The 22,429-nt window shown below is 42.2% G+C and overlaps 1 protein-coding gene across 1 annotated transcript in view; it reads right to left on the reverse strand.

The window, feature by feature from the left end:
* Positions 1–6,976: 6,976 nt before the first annotated feature.
* Positions 6,977–22,429, reverse strand: part of LOC133535435 (rac GTPase-activating protein 1-like) — a 32,451-nt gene continuing 16,998 nt past the window's right edge. The window contains exons 8-17 of the mRNA XM_061875270.1: positions 21,945–22,059; positions 18,992–19,134; positions 18,688–18,852; positions 18,526–18,621; positions 17,084–17,282; positions 14,613–14,718; positions 14,407–14,539; positions 14,197–14,305; positions 14,015–14,123; positions 6,977–7,992 (exon numbers count right to left, since the gene is read on the reverse strand). Of these exons, the coding sequence (XP_061731254.1) occupies positions 7,923–7,992; positions 14,015–14,123; positions 14,197–14,305; positions 14,407–14,539; positions 14,613–14,718; positions 17,084–17,282; positions 18,526–18,621; positions 18,688–18,852; positions 18,992–19,134; positions 21,945–22,059 (1,245 nt within the window). The 3' untranslated portion in view covers positions 6,977–7,922. The remainder of the gene's footprint in view (positions 7,993–14,014; positions 14,124–14,196; positions 14,306–14,406; positions 14,540–14,612; positions 14,719–17,083; positions 17,283–18,525; positions 18,622–18,687; positions 18,853–18,991; positions 19,135–21,944; positions 22,060–22,429) is intronic.

The raw sequence follows: 22,429 nt of genomic DNA on the forward strand, positions 1-22,429 counted from the left end.
TTAGGCATCTTTAGAATGGATCTGACTATCATTTACAAAGGTTTCCCTTTACAGGACCTCTTTTTTTGTCCCCATAACGTCAGAGGTCCCCATAAGGTGACTGTGTAAACAGAGCGATGTCCTCATTAAGTCAGCATTCCCATAACACACAAACACACACACACACACACACACACACACACACACACACACACACACACAGGTTATTATTTGGAATGGGAACTAAGTTGTTGTTCATGACTTGTGGGGACCAGCCTTTCTACAGGTTGTGGAGGCCTAAGAAAAAAAAGGTAAAATTTCCACTGCCCAGTCAGCTCATACACGTCTTTAAATCTCTGGATTGATGAGGTAATGTGCTGATCAGACTTACTGGGGACTCTGGGGAAAACGAGTTAATATGGTTCATGGGGACCACATTTAAATCATTTTGCATAATTTACACACATTTGTTCGTGACTACTGAGGACCATTTAAAAATATATATATATATGACCTGATCCTAAGAATACAACACTACAGATGTCATCTTATCACTTAGGCATCTTCAGAATGGATCTGACTATCGTTTAAAAAGGTTTACCTTGAGGGGGACCTCTTTTTTTGTCCCCATAACGTCAGATGTCCCCATAAGGTGACTGTGTAAACAGAGCGATGTCCTCATTAAGTCAGCATTGCCATAACACACACACACACACACACACATTTGTGTATTTCCTACCTTCTTGAGACCTCAGAAAAAATGCCTACTTCCTTAGGACCACCCTTTATAGATATATAAAGATGTGTATTTATAACATTAACAATATATACACAGGGTTTCCCGCAGCGCTTTGTTGTTAAGGCGGATGCCTTAACAACAACGGGCCACGCCTAAACTATAGCCAAAAAAAAAAAAAAAAGTTTTTTGTTTTTTTTGTCGGGCGATGTAGACGTCCATATCAGCTGTTCAGATTTATTTTACAAAAGAGAAATGTAGGACACTTCTCTTGTTGCCCTATTTTTATTTGACTTTATTAAATGTACAGTATTTATATTATCATTTGGCGCTAATCTAAAGTCTTAACAAGCTGCTACGCTTCGTACTGCCTGTGCCTCTGTCAGTACGTCTCTGCAGCACCCAGCATTGTGCCACCCACACAACCATCTGATTGGTTACACGCAGAGCGGTAACAGCCAATCAGCAGTGAGTATTCAGAGCGCATGGAGTCAGGCAGGTAGAGAGGAGAGACGGTGCAGGTTAGCAGAAAGGTGTTCAGCAGGTGAGCATAATGCAGCGGACTCTCCCCAAATGATAATAAACACCTCCCAGTCAACTACTAGTAACATCACTATGACCCCCTTGACATGATGTTAAATGAATAGTTTCTGTCTCTGATAATGTATGTAATAATGTAAGTGCATCATAAAGCCTACATGAACTCCATGGTGTTCAGGGATGAATAGTCTCTCCTATTGCTATTGTAATATTTTTTCAGCTATTGTTACATTAATAATTAGTAATGTTGCAGCCTAGTTTTGAATGGCAGGGTCCCTACTATCCCATATTGATAAAAGTATAACATTTACATAATAAAAATCAACTACAGGCTTCCCAAATGCTGTAATAAATTAAGCATAATGAGTTGAGCATATGTCAGCATGTGGTTTTTCAAACTCTTATTGCAAATGCTTATTTACAGTGTCATTAATTTGACTTGGCAATTTTGTCTTATTCAGTCAATATTTACTAAGTCAAAATAATGCCATACTTAGTATCTCAAGAAAATATGACTTTTTTGTGCTTTGTTTTTACTTTAGGTAAAAAAAAATATACATCCTATATCGCCACCGGGCGACGCCCCATTGCCCCTGAAGAGACACCACCTTAACTAAACACTGTAAACCTAGATTTTGGGCAGTATTATATTAAAAGTCGTCATTTTACTCAATGCAAGTCAACATTTGGGCAATTTTATGATAAAAGTTGGAATTTTGCTCAATAACAGTCGCAGTTTTACAAGAAAAGCTTAACATTTTGGCAATTTCATGAAAACAGTTCTCGACAAAAGTCATGATTTTATGAGAAAACTAACATTTTGGCAATATTATAACAATAATCCGAAGGAGGAATAGTGTGGTTTTCGTCCTGGTTGTGGAACTGTGGACCATCTCGGCAGGGTCCTTGAGGGTGCATGGGAGTTTGCCCAACCGGTCTACATGTGCTTTGTGGACTTGGAGAAGGCATTTGACCGTGTCCCTAGGGAAGTCCTGTAGGGAGTGCTCAGAGAGTATGGGGTATCGGACTGTCTGATTGTGGCGGTCCGCTCCCTGTATGATCAGTGCCAGAGCTTGGTCCGCATTGTAAGTAAGTCGGACACGTTTCCAGTGAGGGTTAGACTCCGCCAAGGCTGTCCTTTGTCACCGATTCTGTTCAGAACTTTTATGGACAGAATTTCTGGGCACAGTCAGGGTGTTGAGGAGATCCGGTTAGGTGGCTGCAGGATTAGGTCTCTGCTTTTTGCAGATGATGTGGTCCTGATGGCTTCAACTGGCCGGGATCTTCAGCTCTCACTGGATCGGTTCGCAGCCGAGTGTGAAGCGAATGGGATGAGAATCAGCACCTCCAAGTCCGAGTCCATAGTTCTCGCCCGGAAAAAGGTGAAGTGCCATCTCCGGGTTGGGGAGGAGACCCTGCCCCAAGTGGAGGAGTTCCAGTACCTCGGAGTCTTGTTCACGAATGAGAGAAGAGTGGATCGTGAGATCGACAGGCGGATCGGTGCGGCGTCTTCAGTAATGCGGACGCTGTATCGATCTGTTGTGGTGAAGAAGGAGCTGAGCCGGAAGGCAAAGCTCTCAATTTACCGGTCGATCTACGTTCCCATCCTCACCTATGGTCATGAGCTTTGGGTCATGACCGAAAGGACAAATTCACCGGTACAAGCGGCCCAAATGAGTTTCCTCCGCTGGGTGGCGGGTCTCTCCCTTAGAGATAGGGTGAGAAGCTCTGCCAGCTCAAAGTAAATCCGCTGCTCCTCCACATCGAGAGGACCCAAATGAGGTGGTTCGGGCATCTGGTCAGGATGCCACCCGAACACCTCCAACCGGTAGGAGGCCACGGGGAAGACCCAGGACACGTTGGGTAGAGTATGTCTCCCGGCTGGCCTGTGAACACCTCAGAATCCCCCAGGAGGAGATGGACGAAGTGGCTGGGGAGAGGGAAGTCTGGGCTTCCCTGCTTAGGCTGCTGCCCCCGCGACCCGACCTCGGAAAAGCCGAAGATGGATGGATAGATAATCCAAATTTCACTGAATTTTTTTTTACTATTTTACACAAAAATTGGCAATATTGTGATAAGTCAGAATTTTATATGAAAAATGTCACCATTTTGCATTAAAAAAGTATAATTTTACATTAAAAAAATTATTTAACGAGAAAATATTGCAATATTACAGAAACAGAAATATGACAAATTAATCCCAATTTTATAAGAAAAAAAGTCGACACATTGTGCGAAAAAGACTACTTTTAGTTTATTTATTTATTTTTTAGTAATTGGGTTTTAATCTTCATTATTTACTTTATTACTGTATGTATCTATATAAAAACATTTTTTATTAATTTTGGCCAAAGGGGGCGCATTTCATACACTTACACACACTTGTTATTTCATATGGTGACCAGAGGGGGAGCACTTTTATAACCGACACAGTCAATTTGAAAAATCCCTCCTTTTTGGGACCACCCTCATTTTGACCAGCAGAGGTGCAAATGAGACATTCTCTATTAGATGCAATGTTAATGGGATCATGATTTATGTCATCACTTCTTCACACCTCCTCATATGGAAGATACTTTTCCTTCCTCATGTCTCAAGAAGGCTGGAAATACAAGAACACACACACACGCACACACACAGACAGACAGATGTTTGATGCCCGCAGCTGGCGAGCGTATGCCACAGGAGTGTGTGCGTGGTAAATAAACCCAGCATGAGGGGACACGTCCAGACACACGGGAGACATCTTCTCAGGCTAATCAACTATTAATGCTGTTTGGAAAACGCAAACATTTTCGGGGTCTCCTCTGCAGAGGCTAAAAAGAGACACACACACACAACTTATTTTTACGTCTCGTGACGTCCCAAGGCTGAGAAGTTTGTACAAAAGGAGGCCAGAAGAAGAGTCTGATAAAAAGGAGTGTAGCTACTCCACTACACCCGGCGATGGACAATAACTAAATAAAATGGAGCATAAAAATATGTTTTTGCAAAGCAGCAATAATAATCCGCAAAAAATGTGCCGTTGTTGAGTCTGTACTGTCTCGAGCGCGGCAGAGTAACCGTGTAATACTCTTCCATATCAGTAGGTGGCAGCAGGGAGCTCATTTCTTCATAGATGTCGGGAACATGGGTACTTGTATAGCGCTTTTCTACCCCTTTTTAGGGAGCCCAAAGCACTTTGACAGTATTTCCACATTCACACACTGAGGGAGGGAGCTGCCATGCAAGGCGCTCACCAGGTACCCATCAGGAGCAAGGGTGAAGTGTCTTGCTCAAGGACACAATGGACGTGACTAGGAGGGTAGAGGGTGGGAATTGAACCAGTAACCCTCAGGTTGCTGGCACAGCCACTCTCCCAACTTCGCCACGATGTCCCCCCCTGGACAAGTCACCACTTCATCACAGCACTGAAATTCTAGTATTTGTTTATATATATATATACTTGACATTCAGTGACTGCAATGAGGTGGCGACTTGTCCAGGGTGTACACCGCCTTCCGCCCGATGGTAGCCAATAGGCACCAGCGCCCCCCGCAACCCCAAAGGGAATAGGCGGTAGAAAAAGGATGGACATTCAGTGAATTCTAGCTATATATATATATATATATTTATTTTATTATTAATTTATAAATAAATTGAAAAAATACTTGAATTTCATCCATTCTTCCATCCGTTTTCTACTGCTTATTCCTTTTGGGGTCACTGGTGCCTATCTCAGCTACAATTGGACGGAAGGGGGATTACACCCTGGACAAGTGGCCACCTCATCACAGATGGACAGACCACATTCACACACTAGGGACCATTTAGTGTTGCCAATCAACTTATCCCCAGGTACATATTTTTGGATGTGGGAGGGGCCTATCCCCAGGTGCATGTCTTTGGAGGTGGGAGGGGCCTATCCTTAGGTGCATGTTTTTGGAGGTGGGAGGGGCCTATCCCCAGGTGCATGTCTTTGGAGGTGGGCGGGGCTTACCCCCAGGTGCATGTCTTTGGAGCCGGAGTACCCAGAGGGAACCCACGCAGTCACACAGAAAGATCCCGAGCCGGTATTTAACTCGGGACTACTCGGGACCTTCGTATTGTGAGGCACATGCACTAACCCCTGGGCCACCGTGCTGTCCTTACTTGAATTTCAGTGTTCATTTATTTCCACACATAAAAGTCTGATCGACAAAATGTGCAGGCAGCATAGTCCTTCCCCTTCGAGCTGTCCTAGATGAACTGAAATGTTTTTTTTCCAATCATTTAGTAACTCGAAAGCCCACTTCTTCTTACTCGTCGTCGCCAAGTCTCTTCTTCGTTCTTCTGCTTCGTCTCTGTTAAGTTGCTTGGACATTACTACTTGCCGTAGTTTTGAAGCAATGCATGATGGGAATGCGGATGTTGTGTGTCAGTGTATTAACGTGCTGGCTGGAATAAACACCCGGACCTATGGATAACGGAGAAATATACATTATAATAGTCTGCTTTTCAGGTGAGAGAGGAAGCAAAAGGCACGCCCCAAATATTGTTGTCACAGTTGAAATCAGGAGAAAGGCCAGCACGGTGGAAGAGGGGTGTGACAGTACCTCACTGTCGAGCGGGTTCCATGGACCATCAAGGAAGGACATGGCTTTAGCAGGTTTGACTTTCGTTTATTTTTTCAAATAAAGTGTTTTTCGCGTCATCGCTCCCACTGCTCGCTCCTCCGTCTTGCTCTCTCTCGCTTTCGCTCCTCATCCACTGCTTCAGGCCCTCCGACTCCTGCCCCAATCCCTCCTCCTTCTCCCCTTTTATACATCGTGGGGAGAAATGATCGTGTCCAGGTGCGTGACTCACACACCTGATCTCGCCTGCGGCGTCGCTCCCGGCACGCCCCGCCTCGCCACTCGCTCGAATTTTCCGCCTCCTCTCCGCTATCTTGGGCCGGGCCCCAGCGTGTCCTGCCGCTCTGTCGGACCGTCGGCTCCGCCTCTCCACAAGGGGTTAGTGAGTCTGCCTCACAATTCCTTATCCTGAGTAGTCCTGGATTCAATACCGGGCCCGGAATCTTTATGTGTAGAGTTTGCATGTTCTCCCTGTGGGTTCTCTCCGGGTATTCCAGCTTCCTTCCAACTCCAAAGACATGCACCTGGGTATAAGCCCCTCCCACCTCCAAAGACATGCACCTGGGGATAGGCCCCTCCCACCTCCAAAGACATGCACCTGGGAATAAGCCCCTCCCACCTCCAAAGACATGCACCTGGGGATAAGCCCCTCCCACTTCCAAAGACATGCACCTGGGGATAGGCTCCTCCCACCTCCAAAGACATGCACCTGGGGATAGGCCCCTCCCACCTCCAAAGACATGCACCTGGGGATAGGCCCCTCCCACCTCCAAAGACATACACCTGGGGATAGACCCCTCCCACCTCCAAAGACATGCACCTGGGGATAGGTTGATTGGCAACACTAAATGGTCCCTAGTGTGTGAATGTTGTCTATCTGTGTTGGCCCTGTGATGATGTGGCGACTTGTCCAGGGTGTACTCCGCCTCCCGCCCGATTGTAGCTGAGATAGGCACCAGCACCCCCCCGCAACTCCAAAGGGAATAAGCGGTAGAAAATAGATGGATGGATGCTTGCCCTGGGAGATTTTCGGGAGGGGTACTGAAACTCGGGAGTCTCCCGGGAAAATCGGTAATTATGCCTCAAATTTAATAATAAAAAAAAAAAATCACTGAACACCAACAAAAGGAACTATTTGATGCTTTATTTCAAGCACAATTGTATGTTTTTTAGCTCCAGTGGAATCCAATTGCAAGGACAGAAGACATGAACCAGTCCCTCCCTGATCCAACACCTCATTCAACCAGTTAAGGCTCTTGAAACAGGAAGGAAATCTAGCCCCAAAAATATGTTTGACTATACCAAACATCAGAACTGAGGGGGAAAAAAAAAAAAATCAACATTTCACTTGAAAACCACAGAACATGAAAAAAGGCACAGGTTGGCATTAAAACATAAAATACTTTTAGAAACAGTAGTGTAAAAAGTGATATTGCCGTGCCCCGTTTTCAATGAGAAGAATCATAGCTGTGTTAGTGTTAAAAGTGATACAACAGCAGCCTCTAGTGGTGAGTAGTCATAGCCAAGCTCTAGTCAGTGCAAAAATACTGCGTCATTCCCAAGTGTCATCATTAAATACATTGCTAAAAATGCCTTTCTACACAACACAATGAATATGTCGTTTGAAAGCTATAAAAAATGTGTTCCAGCACGATGACCAAGCATCCCACGCCTTCCCCTTTTTATTTCTCCCTTCCGCCCAGCGCCGTCTCCCATAATTGCCATCATGGATGCTGTGGTGAGAACCACAGATTCCTCCGTGGAGGACGGTAATTGTCCAGCACGCGAGACGAGGTACTTAGGATGGGTGGACTGTGCGGTTGCTTGGTCATCAAAGCACTGACGCCGCTTAAGAACATCTTAGCAGATAGCATAGTTTTGGTCCAGAAACTGATTAGTAATCACAGATATAAATATTCTTCATGTGCACGGATTCTCTTGGGTTAGGGAAAAAAAAAAGTGGAAAAGTACATTAATCATGCAGAAATTGCACATTAGTTTGACTCGTATATGCGTAGAAACGGAGCTTATTATTGCAGCTCATCAAACATTATGACCGTCTCACTCAATTCCAGTTAATTCAGCTGTGGAGACTCGAAAAAGTTTCCACGGGCGTTAGCAGATCCTTTGCTCTTGCTTGTGAATCTGTAAGATGTAGTCGGGAGAGGACAAAGAGGATGGTTATTTTGAGGCGTGTACACGGTCCCACTTGGTGGCCATCTATGAATGCCATTAAGTAAACACAATTAAAATAAAGTTAAAGTACCAATGACTGTCACACACACACTGGGGGTGGGGAAATTATTGTCTGCATGTGACCCATCACCCTTGATCTCCCCCTGGGAGGTGAGGGGAGGAGTGAGCAGCAGCGGTGGCCGCAACCTGGAATCATTTTTGGTGATTTAACCCCCAATTTCAAGCAGGGAGGTAATAGCTCCCATTTTTATAGTCTTTGGTTGGCGATATATCTCATTATTTTTAGGCCATGTCACGATACACATCTCGATGTTTTGCCTTACTGTAGCCTGGAATGAACACTTGATGCATATAATCACAGCAGTAGGATGATTCTATGTGTCTACATTAAAACATTCTTCTTCATACTGCATTAATATACGCTACTTTTAAACTTTCATGCAGAGAGGGAAATCGCAACTATCGTATTTCCTTGAATTGGCGCCGGCTATATAGTATGCGCCTGCCTAGAATTACTGCCGGGTCAAACTTGTTTCGCAAAATATTATTTTTATTAGCCCATGTCTAGAATTTCCGCCGGGTCAAACTCGTCACGTCACGAGTGACACTTCACCGGTCATCATTTTCAAAATGGAGGAGGCTGATTTCAATCATTTGAAATTGCTTAAAGGGAAGAAGATTAAGAGCTATTCAGTAGGATTTAAAGGTCCAAGCTATTGAATATGCTAAAAAAAAAACAGTAAGCAGCTATGTTTTATTAATATACCGTAGCTGTGTGTGTCAAATATGAGTCATTAAATGACTCCCGCCTCCTGGTGGTAGAGGGCGCTAGTGATCCTTCTTGCGACTACTCGGCTGCAGAAGAAGTGACAACAAGCGTTTGTTAATTTTTTCCTCTCGTTTGCACTTTTAACATGGAGGATTACATATCTAAAATAAAACCGTTTTCTAAACTGGACTTTCAATCGAAGCAGGAGGTAATAAAGGAAGATCTCCATCCAGACAGAGAAACTTTTAAAACTGAAGAAAGATAAGGAACAAGTTATCGATGCTTTTGATCAGAAGGAGCTGCGCATGGACTTCATTTATAAGTAAAGGTAAGACCATAATAGTGAAGTGAAGTGAATTATATTTATATAGCGCTTTTCTCAAGTGACTCAAAGCGCTTTACATAGTGAAACCCAATATCTAAGTTACATTTGAACCAGTGTGGGTGGCACTGGGAGCAGGTGGGTAAAGTGTCTTGCCCAAGGACACAACGGCAGTGACTAGGATGGCAGAAGCGGGAATCGAACCTGCAACCCTCAAGTTGCTGGCACGGCCACTCTACCAACCGAGCTATGCCGTTGTTTTTATTAAATCTGCTTTTCATGCTGGTGTCCTTACATCACTCTCAAATTTACCGCATGCCTTTGGTAAGTGCCGGAGTGAGAAGAGGTTTTAAATTAATTAGCGCCCCGGCGGCAATTCAAGGAAATACGGTTAAGTCCATTTACCAAAAATGTATTTATTAAACAGTTATTAAGCAGTGGCACAAACATTCATGTCATTTCAAAACAGAAAGTGCAAGATGGTCAGAGACATTTTGAAACAAGCTATGAGTGCACTTTTGTGCATGATGTCACTAAGATGACATATCAAAACAACACTAAATTAAAGTGCACTTTTTGTACAGAACGTCACTACAATAGTTTAAAACAAATAAAGTGCACTTTTGTGCATGATGTCACACAATATTCAAAGGATTGGACCTTCAATCCTACTGAATAGCTCTTAATCTTCTTCCCTTTAAGCAATTTCAAATGATTGAAATCAGCCTCCTCCATTTTGAAAATGATGACAGGTGAAGTGTCACTTGTCACGTGGCGAGTTTGACACGGCGGAAATCCTAGGATTATGCTAATTATTTGGCGAAACGAGTTTGACCCGGCGTTAATCCTGATCCCGCGGTAATGCTAAGCATGCGCTAATTATTTTGCAAAACGAGTAGTAATTCTAGGCAGGCGCATACTATATACCCGGCGGCAATTCAAGGAAATTTGGTAATAATGTGTTCATTCCATGACTGTATATCAGAATCGGTAATTAAGAGTTGGACGATATCGTAACATCGGCAAAAAAGCCATTATTGGACACCTCTAGTTTAAATCTTTAAAAAAAAAAATGTTCTTACAATTATATAAATCCACCTTATCCCATTTGAAATATGTTTTCATGCTCACTTATATATTTGCCTTCAAACCTTTCAAAATACGCCCAAATCTTCACTGATGCAGGTAAACGCCTAATGGGACTGGAGGCTGAAACCTGGAAGGGCCTTGAGGTCAATAGCACGATTTACGGGTAAAAAAAACCTCTTAAAAAGTGCACAGCAAATGCACATTCTAACAGACATTACCTTTAAATGCTCAGGCTGTCACGTATGCAACAAAACAGGAATGTATATTATTCCCTTTAACAATCTTACACTGTGAAGTAGTCACATTACATATTCCTTACCGTTATAATAAAGTCAAAAGTGGCAAAAATCTATCAACCAACAAGCACGTATACAAAGAAATGCCTCCTGTCAAATAAACACCTTGTACTAATGTCTACAGTGGAGTACACAAACACTTACAAACACTCCCTCTGAGGAAACAAATATATTAAAGAATATTGTGCAGCGTGGCTGCTGGCAAATTGTGTACATGCACATAATATGATGACTAATAGCCTTTTTTCCACTGTGGCTGCCGGAGAGCTGGTTCAGAGCAGGTTTTGAGTGCTTTTGTTTCCCATTATCAAGGTTCCACAGGGATCCCGAACTGGAGCGTTGGTTTAACGTTTGGCTCCAAAAGCTTGCTGGGCAGAGAGGCATAAAGAATTGCTGGATACTGTATATTATATCGATATATCGCGGGTTTGTCTCTGTGCGATATAGAAAATGACTATATCGTGGTATTGCGAGTATACGTTCTCACGCAGTTGCTTTTAGCTGTGGGCAGGGAGAGCATGTCCCAAATTCCAAGCTGTTGTTTTGAGGCATGTTAAAAAAAATAATGCACTTTATGACTTCAATAATAAATATGGCAGTGCCATGTAGTAATTTTTTTTTCCATAACTTGATTTATTTTGGAAAACCTTGTTACAGCGTTTAATGCAGGGCTGTCAAACTCAAATACAGAGTGGGCCAAAATTTTAAACGGAACAAAGCCGCGGGCCAAAGTTGAACAAATGAACCTTTTAATAGTGTGTGAATGTGAGTGTGAATGTTGTCTGTCTATCTGTGTTGGCCCTGCGATGAGGTGGCGACTTGTCCAGGGTGTACCCCGCCTTCCGCCCGATTGTAGCTGAGATAGGCGCCAGCACCCCCCGCTACCCCAAAAAGGGAATAAGCGGTAGAAAATGGATGGATGGATAGGGACCCAAACAAGTTTTGCATTAAATATTGAACAAGCAAGGCTTATATAACTTCGGTGACATGCAAAATCCAGTTTCAAATAATAATAATAATAATTAAAAAAATATCAATGGCATCCATCCATTTTCTAACGCTTATTCCCTTTTGGGGATGCGGGGGGCGCTGGCGCCTATCTCAGCTACAGTCGGGCGGAAGGCGGGGTACACCCTGGACAAGTCGCCACCTCATAGCAGGGCCAACACAATGGCATATCAAATACAAATAAAATAAATAAAAATGTTATGCCTTTTTTTCTATTTGGAATCTTCTGAGGTAAATATACATTTTTCTCCACAGGCTATAATAATAAATTTGAAAATAAAATTACAATAATGAATGAACCAAACATTCAGGCCTTGAAGTAGCAAGAGAAAATGCATGAATTAAACGTTAATTATTGGTCAGTTAGCTGGAAGTTTCCCGGAAGAGTTAGTGCTGCAAGGGTTTCCGGGTATTTGTTCTGTTGTGTTACGGTGCGGATGTTCACCCGAAATGTGTTTGTCATTCTTTTTTGGTGTGGGTTCACAGTGTGGCGCATATTTGTAACAGTGCTAAAGTTGTTTATACGGCCACCCTCAGTGTGACCTGTATGGCTGTTCACCAAGTATGCTGTGCATTCACTTGTGTGTGTGTGTGTGTGTGTGTGTGTGTGTGTGTGTGTGTGTGTGTGTGTGTGTGTGTGTGTGTGTAAAAGCCACAAATATAATGTGACACGCTGTTAGTATGGAGGAAAAGCGGACGTGACGACAGGTTGTAGAGAACGCTAAAGGCAGTGCCTTAAGTGCACGCCCCCAATATAGTTGCACAGGTGGGAATCGGTAGAAATTTGTGAGAATGGTTGCCCCGGGAGATTTTCGGGAGGGGCACTGAACTTCGGGAGTCTACTGGGAAAATTAGGAGGGTTGGCAAGTATGAGTATTAGCGGTGAATGCGGTGTTACAGCGGCACCACAGCTGTATAACACCGGCGGGCCAGCTCTAATACTAAATTGATATTGCCTCAACGGCCAAATTAAATTACACGGCGGGCCAAAGTTAGACACCCATGGTTTAATGCATCCTGCGGGGCATCACAACAAAATTAGGCATAATGTATTATTTTAACGACTGTATATATCGGTATCGGTTGATATTGGAATCAGTAATTAAGAGTTGGACAATATCAGAATATCGGGAAAAAAGCCATTATCGGACATCTCTAATATTTATATTTACACATCATCATACTTTTTATCACCTAAAAAAAAAATACAGAGGACATGACCTTTGTGTCCTCAATGGTAGTTAGGGCCATGCGCGTCTGTGCCTTTTGCACAGGTACATAAAGGCATTCTGTTCCCGTTACGTAATGACACGGCTCACCAGGACAACGGAAAATGAAAATGGTGTAGTCCAGGGGTGCCCACACTTTTTCTGCAGGCGAGCTACTTTTCAATTGACCAACTCGAGGGGATCTACCTCATTTATATGTCATTTATATTTATTTATTTATGAAAGAGACATTTTTGTAAATGAGTTAAATGTCTTTAATGATAATACAAGCATGTGTAACACATATAGATGTCTTTCTTTCACCAAGACAAGAATATAAGTTGGTGTATTACCTGATTCTGATGACTTGCATTGATTGGAATCAGACAGTAATGATGATAACGCCCACATTTTCAAATGGAGGAGAAAAAAAGTTGTCCTTTCTGTACAATACCACATGAAAGTGGTTGTTTTTTGGCATCTAATTCATCCAGCTTCCATACACTTTACAAGAAAAACATTGGCGGCAAATTCCGTAGCTTGCTTGATTGACATTCACGGCACCCGAGGGTCTTGTGAGATGACGCTGGCTGCTGCCAGTTCATTATTATGAAAAAATGACAGAGAGGCAGGTGAGAAACACTTTTTATTTCAACAGACTTTCGCGCCGTTCCTTCCGTCAAAACTCTAAAGGCCGACTGCACATTTTCTATCTTCACAATAAAAGCCCTGCTTCATGCTGCCTGCACTAACAAAATAAGAGTCTTGGAAAGCTGGCGTGCACAAGTGATGTGCACGCCAGCTTTCTGAGGGATCGCTTGTGCACGTCAGTTTTCCGAGACTCTGTATTTAGTTAGCGCAGGCAACATGAAGCAGGGCTTTTATTGTGAAGATAGGAAATGTGCAGTCGGCCTTTAGAGTTTTGACGGAAGGTACGGCGCGAGAGTCTGTTGAAATAAAAAGTGTTTCTCGCCTTCCTCTCGGTCATATTTTCATAATAATGATCTTGCAGCAGCCAGCGTCATCTCACAAGACCCTCCGGTACCGTGAATGTCATTTAAGTGACGTCTTGGTGAAGATTGATGATCACTCATTTTTAGGTCTATTTTTTTTAAAAGCCTGGCTGGAGAACGACTGACACACCCCCCGCGGTCGACTGGTAGCTCGCGATCGACGTAATGGGCACCCCTGGTGTAGTCAGTTCATGGCTAGCACTTGTTCAGGTTGGAACTAAACTACACCAACAGCTGTGTGTGTTTGAGAAGGTGCGTGGACTTACAGGGTTGTGCTGGAGAGGGTCTGCATCATACGCTGTGACAGTGAGCTGGAGGACGGGGTCTTGTTCATCATCTGGTGCTCAGGAGTGGTCACTGGTCCTAGAATGCTTACTGAAAGAACACACCGGCATCAGCTGGTTCTTAGTCGCAGCTGGGTTTCGCTTGAACACACTCCACACGATACCTTTGAGATTCGGCGTCTCAGTCAGGTGGGCATTGTCGGACTCGAGATTATCTGGATAAGCATACTGGCCCCAGTAGCTTGCCAGGATACTGAGGAAGCGCTCAACTACCTGGAATGGCAGAAAAACGAGTCCAATCCCGAGGAACAAGATACCAATTGCAGTAACTAGGCTGGTAATTAAATAATGGACTGCTTAACAGTCACACTCACTCTTGGTTGTCTGGGAGTGTCATTTAAGATAGTCATGGGGTCCGGGTTGGGAATGGCATGGCCCACGAGGGTAGGTCCAAACACCCTGGCCAGGTTGGTCACGTCCATCTTTGTGTCCACACTTTTAGACACCCTGCAGGGACAAACACAGAGGTCATGGTTGATGTGAACTTTGAGACGCTGGAAGGGTAGTGAAAGGAAGTTACTTCTGGAGGTGAATCATCAGACAGGCCAGAGTGTCTCGGTTGGGTTGTGGGAGCCCACTGATGGTCTGGTACAACATGGCAAGACTGTTACCTTCATCCTGGATTTCTACAACATTCGTAGAAACCTTGAATCAGTTTCAATGCTACTCAATTATTTTCTGTCATGACAGACATTTCCTGCAACCCCCGAGATTAAACGACTACACATTCTGGACAATAAGCCGCTACTTTTCCCTACACTTTGTACCCTGCGGCTTAAATAACAGTGAGGCTAATTTATGGATTTTTCATCGATGACGACCATTATGCAAATGCAATGCTCTTCTCTTTAGAGCTTTCAACCGAAGGTAGAAGTGCCGTTCATAGCGTTTTCAACTCATATGGATTCTTCATTCATCACTCCAAGCAATGTTTGTAAGATATACATTAACACTAAGGGTGTAACGGTACGTGAATTTTTATGTAACCGTTTCAGTACGGGGGGGTTCGGTTTGAAACGGAGGTGCACCGAACAAGTTTCCAAACATACATATTAAGTACTGCACCGCACGGACGGTCATAGGTTGTTGTGTAAACAATGCACACTTCGGCCTTGCGGTGCGATCCAACAATGGAGGACAAGAGGTGGACGAAGCGAAAGCGGTTGCGGTTTGCCGACATTGTTCAGCAGCGGTAGGGTATGCTTCTCGAAAAACGTCAAAAATGCTAACCCATTTAAAGCAGCACCACCCCTAAGTGAACAATCGCTTCAATGAAGAGAAAGACAACAAACACAGCTCCCCACCGCATTCAAGCAGCCTCTCCTCGGCGAGTCAGACCGGGCTAGCCCAATAACAAACGCCATTGGTGTTTTTATTGCAGCAGATTTAAGACCATATTGCATTAAAAAACTAGATTTTGACCCACTTCTATGGTGGAAGAACAATGAGCCCATATATCCTTTTACTGCCAAGATAGCCAGGCACTACCTGGCCATACCTGCTACCTCAATGCCCAGCGAATGGGTATTTTCTACAGCTGGAGACATTGTAACTGCAAGCAAGTCTGCTCTTTCTGCAGACAATGTGGATAAACTGATTTTTCTGGCAAAAAAAACATGAAAATTGAGTGAAAGTCACCAGGGTTAAAGGCTGGGGGGGGAAAGAAAAGTTAATCTGAGGCTGAGTTGACTTGAAACTGTTTAATGTTGCACTTTTTATATGTAGAAGAAAAGTTTTGTCATTTTATTTAATCCGAGCAACAACTTGAAGCGGTTTAATGTTGCACTTTATATGTAGATATGTCTGAGCCTTATCTAGTTTAGTTTTTGTTTTATATATATCGACCACATTAACCCTGGCAATGGACCCTGTGTATATATGTATGTTATCGTTATCCTTGGCATTTATGACTGCTTGCGGCTGCACTGATCAAACGAGTGGTGGCTCACATCCATCACACACACAGAACTATTTCTATTTTTGGGTAGAATTATTATCGTGTAAAGGATAAAACCATCGTTTACAAATTTGGTAAATATAACCAAAAAATGTTTTGTTTTCTTACCGTACCGAAAACGAACCGAACCATGACCTCTAAACCGAAGTACGTACCGAACCGAGATTTTTGTGTACCGTTACCCCCTTAATTAACACTAAAACTATTTATATTTACTAAACCGTCCCATGTGTGATGTCTGTAGCGTTGTTAGCATTAGCTAATATGCGAACACGTTGAAGAGTGTCTGTGTTAGTATTATTAACATACATAGGCATTCTTTTTGTATTGTTTCAGTTTCACACATTCCTCAGTAAATTCACCAAAATGTTACCATGGGGTTATTGAGTCTGTTTAGCTGATTGGAGAGCCAGCCTCCATGATGAGGACTTCTGTTTTGTTTGATCATCTGTTTTATTGCTGTGTTTAAGGCACCGTTTGGAAACAATTAAGGTATGTAAATAAATATTTACAAACCTAGGTAAATACCTCTTTTCACAACGTATATATCTGCGGCTTTAGACCTCGCTGTAGAGTTATTGAGTTTGTTTAGTTGATTGGAGAGCTCGTTTTCGCAGCCAGTGGGTCCATGACTATGACTTATATTTTGTTTGATCAGCCGTTTTACTGCCATGTGACAGGCACCATTAAGGTATGTAAATAAACATTTACAAAATCTTTCACATTTCGCAATGTTTATACCTGCGACTTCTAGTGCCGCTAATATCTGGACATTTTTTTCAGTATTCAATTTACTTATCTGTACAACACGACTTCTTTCTTTTCATTCCTGTCACAAACGTCGTCTGTTAGCCCTGTACTTGAGTACTTAGTACTACTGATTATATTGAGCACTGCCGACCACTTGGCTGCACGCTTCTGTATCGTGCGAACATAAACACCAGAGTGTCGACACAAATAACGAAAATCTCTCGAGTCGCTCGACCCACTTTTTGACAAACACTGCTACAGACGGCGAGACTTAAGAGACTGACCAGCTGCCTCCATGAAGACTTTGGTCAGGCGGAAGGTGAGCAGCGGCTCCGGGAGGTTCCTGAGGAAGTCTTTGAGAACACCCGTGATGACATTGATGTCTTCTACTTTGCTAAGTGGTGGCAGGGTCTTTCCCCTTATCAGCTTCTCTTTCAGTTCTTTCACCTGACGCTCCTGGCCAGAGATTCTGTACAGGCCAACCTATATAAGGAACAAACGCTCTTAATAAAACATTTCCATTGAATCATTTATCTTCATTTCGAACAGAATATTATCTCTGTCAGGATTATTTTAAAGGCCTACTGAAAGCCACTACTAGCGACCACGCAGTCTGATAGTTTATATATCAATGATGAAATATTAACATTGCAACACATGCCAATACGGCCTTTTTAGTTTACTAAATTGCAATTTTAAATTTCCTGCGAAGTGTCGTGTTGAAAATGTGGCGGTATGATGACTCGTATTATAACGCGTGCGTTTGAAGTCTCGGGTTGTAGCGGACATTATTTTCAAGCCCGATCCAAGCTATAAGTAGTCTGCTTTAATCACATAAATACACAGTATTCTGGACATCTGTGTTGCTGAATCTTTTGTAATGTGTTCAATTAATAATGGAGAAGTCAAAGTAGAAAGATGGAGGTGGGAAGCTTTTAGCCTTTAGCCACACAAACACACGGTGTTTCCTTGTTTAAAATTCCCGGATGTGAAGATTTACAATGGATCAGAGCGGTCAAGCGAACATGGATCCCGACTACATGTCAACCAGCAGTTTTCGGTGAGAAAATTGTGGTAATAAGTCTGCTCTTACCGGAGATCAGCGGAGCAGCTTCGTGACTTAATACAGACACTCTGTCGTCAACACACCCGTGGCCACACCCCTCCGACTTTAAGGTACTATTTAACTCACTAAAACACTAACAACACAATAGCAGATAAGGGATTTCCCAGAATTATCCTAGTAAATGTGTCTAAAAACATCTGAATCGCTCTCACTGCCCTCGCCTGTTTTATTTTTTTCCTGTTTTCACTCTGAATTTCCTCATCCACGAATCTTTCATCCTCGCTCAAACTAATGGGGAAATTATCGCTTTCTCGGTCCGAATAGCTCTAGCTGCTGCTGGCTATGATTGTAAACGATGTTCAGATGTGAGGAGCCCTACAACCCGTGACGTCATGCGCACATCGTCTGCTACTTCCGGTACAGGCAAGGCTTTTTTATTGGCGACCAAAAGTTGCGAACTTTATCGTCGATGTTCTCTACTATATCCTTTCAGCAAAAATATGGCAATATCGCGAAATGATCAAGTATGACACATAGAATGGACCTGCTATCCCCGTTTAAATAAGAAAATCTCATTTCAGTAGGCCTTTAAACAAAAACAAAACAGTCATCCAGGGGGAAAAAAACAAAGAATGTCTGAAAAGCAGACTGGCAGCTTACCTCATGAAGCCCCCTGTGTTCGATCTCTTTGATGCAGTAGATGACCAAAGCTGGGATCCTTGGAGAGGTGACGGGGGCAAAGTCGTCCAGGGTGCTCTGCAAACAGGTTAAGTTCAACTTCTAGAACTGATGAGCGGAAGCGATGAGAGAGGCTTGCTGCACCTCTGCAGTCCCGATGGGAGTGTTGACGGCTACAGGATTACAAGGAAGGCGGCAAGCGTCACGACACTCGGGATGGGTCACCATCCTGCAATCCTGACAGCGAAGACATATCTTGCCAAACTTGGTCCTCCTTCCACATGGTGCACAGAACTCCGATTTGATCACCTTTGCCGGAATGAGAAGAAGGTTTTAGTGTGTGCTCTGCCATACTGCCATGCATGTGTAGGCTGGTGACAACTGGTTGAGGTGGTTATGCTAAACGAGAGACAACACACAGATACAGTACAAACAAGCAATGTCTCACAGTTTTGCTGACAAACTGATGTTGCTTCCCTCCGGCTTTGGCTTTGGGGGTTTTCAGTAGGGCGGGGAGATGTGAGGCTGGTGCGGCTTCACTGTTGGTCTCCGATAGTTCAATAGAGGCTGTTTCAGGCAAGGCTTGAGCAACTGATGACAAAATCACATTACGCCATGATTAACAATCTTCAAAAACAAACCGTACCAGAGCAGATGGGCGGGCGATACTGGTCAGTTTTTGCTTTCGCTCTGATACCAAGTGAACACGGTGCTATTATCACCAATACCAATTTGACCTGAAATCATTAAATAAATTTGCTTGATTATGATAACACAGGAAACATTTTGTGTTAACTAAATGCAACAATATAAATCAATGTATTCATATGCACATGCTTTCCGCAATTATCAACAAATCTAATGAGATGCTCTTTAATGTCTTTAAATTCAACTTTAAAACAAATGTAATGCCTAAGTCCTACTGCAGATTGGTATTACCTGTATATTTATTTAGTCAATAGCATACAATTGTCTCTATGGACAAAATTGTAAGCATTTGATAGTGATAATATTAAAGGCCTACTGAAATGAGATTTTCTTATTCAACCGGCGATAGCAGGTCCATTCCATGTGTCATACTTGATCATTTCACGATATTGCCATGTTTTTGCTGAAAGGATTTAGTAGAGAACATCGACGATAAAGTTGGCAACTTTTAGTCACTAATAAAAAAGGATTGCCTTTACCGGAAGTAGCAGACGACGGGTTGTAGGGCTCCTCACATCTGAACATTGTTTAAAATGATAGCGCCCAGCAGCAAGAGTGATTCGGACCGAGAAAGCGACGATTCTCCCATTAATTTGAGCGAGAATGAAAGCTTCTTGGATGAGGAAGTTAGAGTGAAGCACTAAAAAAAAAAGTTTAAAAATTAATAATGAAGACGACGGTTCCAGGCGGCGGCAGTGGGAGCGTTTCAGATGTAGTTAGACACATTTACTAGGATAATTCTGGAAAATCCTTAATCTGCTTATTGTTTTAATAGTGTTTTGGTGAGATTATAAAGTCATACCTGAAAGTCGGATAGCTGAGGTGAATGCCAGTGTCTCTGAGAGAAGCCGAGGAGCCAAGATCAGAGTTGCCTTTTTGAGCTGCTGGAGGAAGTCCACTAAAGTCTCCGGTAAGAGCCGACTATATATCACAATTTTCCCATCTAAAAACTTGCTGGTTGACGTAGAGAAACATGTTCGCTTGACTGCTCTGTGTTAAAGCTTCACAACAAACAAAAAAACACTGTCTGTGTTTCGGTTGCTTAAGGCAGCTGCAATCCACCGCTTTCCACCAACAGCATTCTTCTTTGACGTCTCCATTATTAATTGAACAAATTGCAAAAGATTCAGCAACACAGATGTCCAAAATACTGTGTAATTATGCGATGAAAAGAGACGACTTTTAGCCGTGTGTGGTGCTGGGCTGAAATGTTCGCTCCAACCAATAACGTCATAAGCACGCGTCATCATAAGCGTCATCATTCCGCGACGTTTTCAACAGGATACCTCGCGGGAAATTTATAATTGCAATTTAGTAAACTAAAAAGGCCGTATTGGCATGTGTTGCAATGTTAATATTTCATCATTGATATATAAACTATCAGACTGCGTGGTCGGTAGTAGTGGCTTTCAGTAGGCCTTTAAATAGTTGACATGTTTACATAACTGTGGCCAAATTTGGCACTAATGTAATCATAATATATAATATAAAAATAATCCTTTCAAGCGCTATAAACATGTTTATTACTGTACTATTTTCAACCGTTAAAATTAAAAAGGTCCATTCATTTTCTACCGCTTATTCCCTTTTGGGGTCGCGAGGGGCGCTGGCGCCCATCTCAGCTACAATCGGGCGGAAGGCAGAGTACACCCTGGACAAGTCGCCAACTATCCTAAATACATAAACATCAAAATAAAATGGACTCAATATGTGCTGGCAAAAATTGCACCTCAATAAATATTGAACATCTTAAAGTGGAGTTTATTCCCCAATTGGAAAAACCGGGTTGGGTGGTTTGTTTTGTTGCCAATTGGAATCGCATGATTATTTTGGTAATGTCTCTGAACATCGTATTTAATGCTTTTCAAAAGGGCCTAATTTTCGCTAAATCCATTTAATGACCAGCGGAAAACATACATACACACACACACACACATATATATATATATATATATATATATATATATATATATATATATATATATATATATATGTATATGTATATGTATATGTATATGTATATGTATATGTATATATGTATATATGTATATATATATATATATATATATATATATATATACATACATACATACATACATACATACATACATACATACATACATACATACATACATACATACATACATACATACATATATATATATATATATATATATATATATATACACACACATATGTACATATATACATATACATACATATATATATATATATATATATATATATATATATATATACACATATGTGTAGAAATCTTTATAATTGAATAATTTGTTTATTTTTCAACAAGTTTTTAGTTATTCTTATCTTTTTTCCAGATAGTTCAAGAAAGACCACTACAAATGAGCAATAGTTTGCACTGTTATACAAATTAATACATCAGAAACTGATGACATAGTGCTGTATTTTACTTCTTTATCACTTTTTTTCAACCAAAATTGCTTTGCTTTGATTAGGGGGTACTTGAATTAAAAAAAAATTTCACAGGGGGTACATCACTGAAAAAAGGTTGAGAACCACTGTGTTATGTGAACGAAATTCAAGTTATTTGCTGGAAGTAGGAACCGCAACTAAGGTATCAATCTGATACCAATACAACCTTGGTATCGATACTATTAATATTCAAGACGATACGCCCACTCCCAACAAATTGTGATCAAAAAATTGCTCACCGCTCTTCCTGCTGCGTGTGCAGTATTGGACTCTTTCAACAGTGGAGACCGCCTCCACAGCGCCGCCATTCACGGGCAAAGTGATGGTGGTTTTGGCAATTATGGACTCATTCATCTGTATGAGATCAAGGTTTTGATCAGCAAATACATCTTTTCTTTAACTTTACTAACACAATCAAACAATCAGGTTTGCACCTAAATAGTTCAAAGAGTAAGATGAAGCAAAGCTCATTCGATCCTACCTCTATTTCATAATAAGTCTGATAATGATATCAGATATTGTTGTACTCCACTAGTTCCTTTTCTTCATTTGTGAGCATACATGTTTATACGGATACACTAAATCATGGGTGTCAAACTCAGGCCCGCCGTGTAATTTCATTTGGCCCTTGAGGTAATATCAAATTAAGATTAGAGCTGGCCTGCCGATACTATACAGCGGCGATACCTCTTTAACACTGCATTCACCGCTGATACTCATACTT

The sequence above is a fragment of the Nerophis ophidion genome, linkage group LG16 (assembly GCF_033978795.1).
Source record: "Nerophis ophidion isolate RoL-2023_Sa linkage group LG16, RoL_Noph_v1.0, whole genome shotgun sequence".
Taxonomy (NCBI): Eukaryota; Metazoa; Chordata; class Actinopteri; order Syngnathiformes; family Syngnathidae; genus Nerophis; species Nerophis ophidion.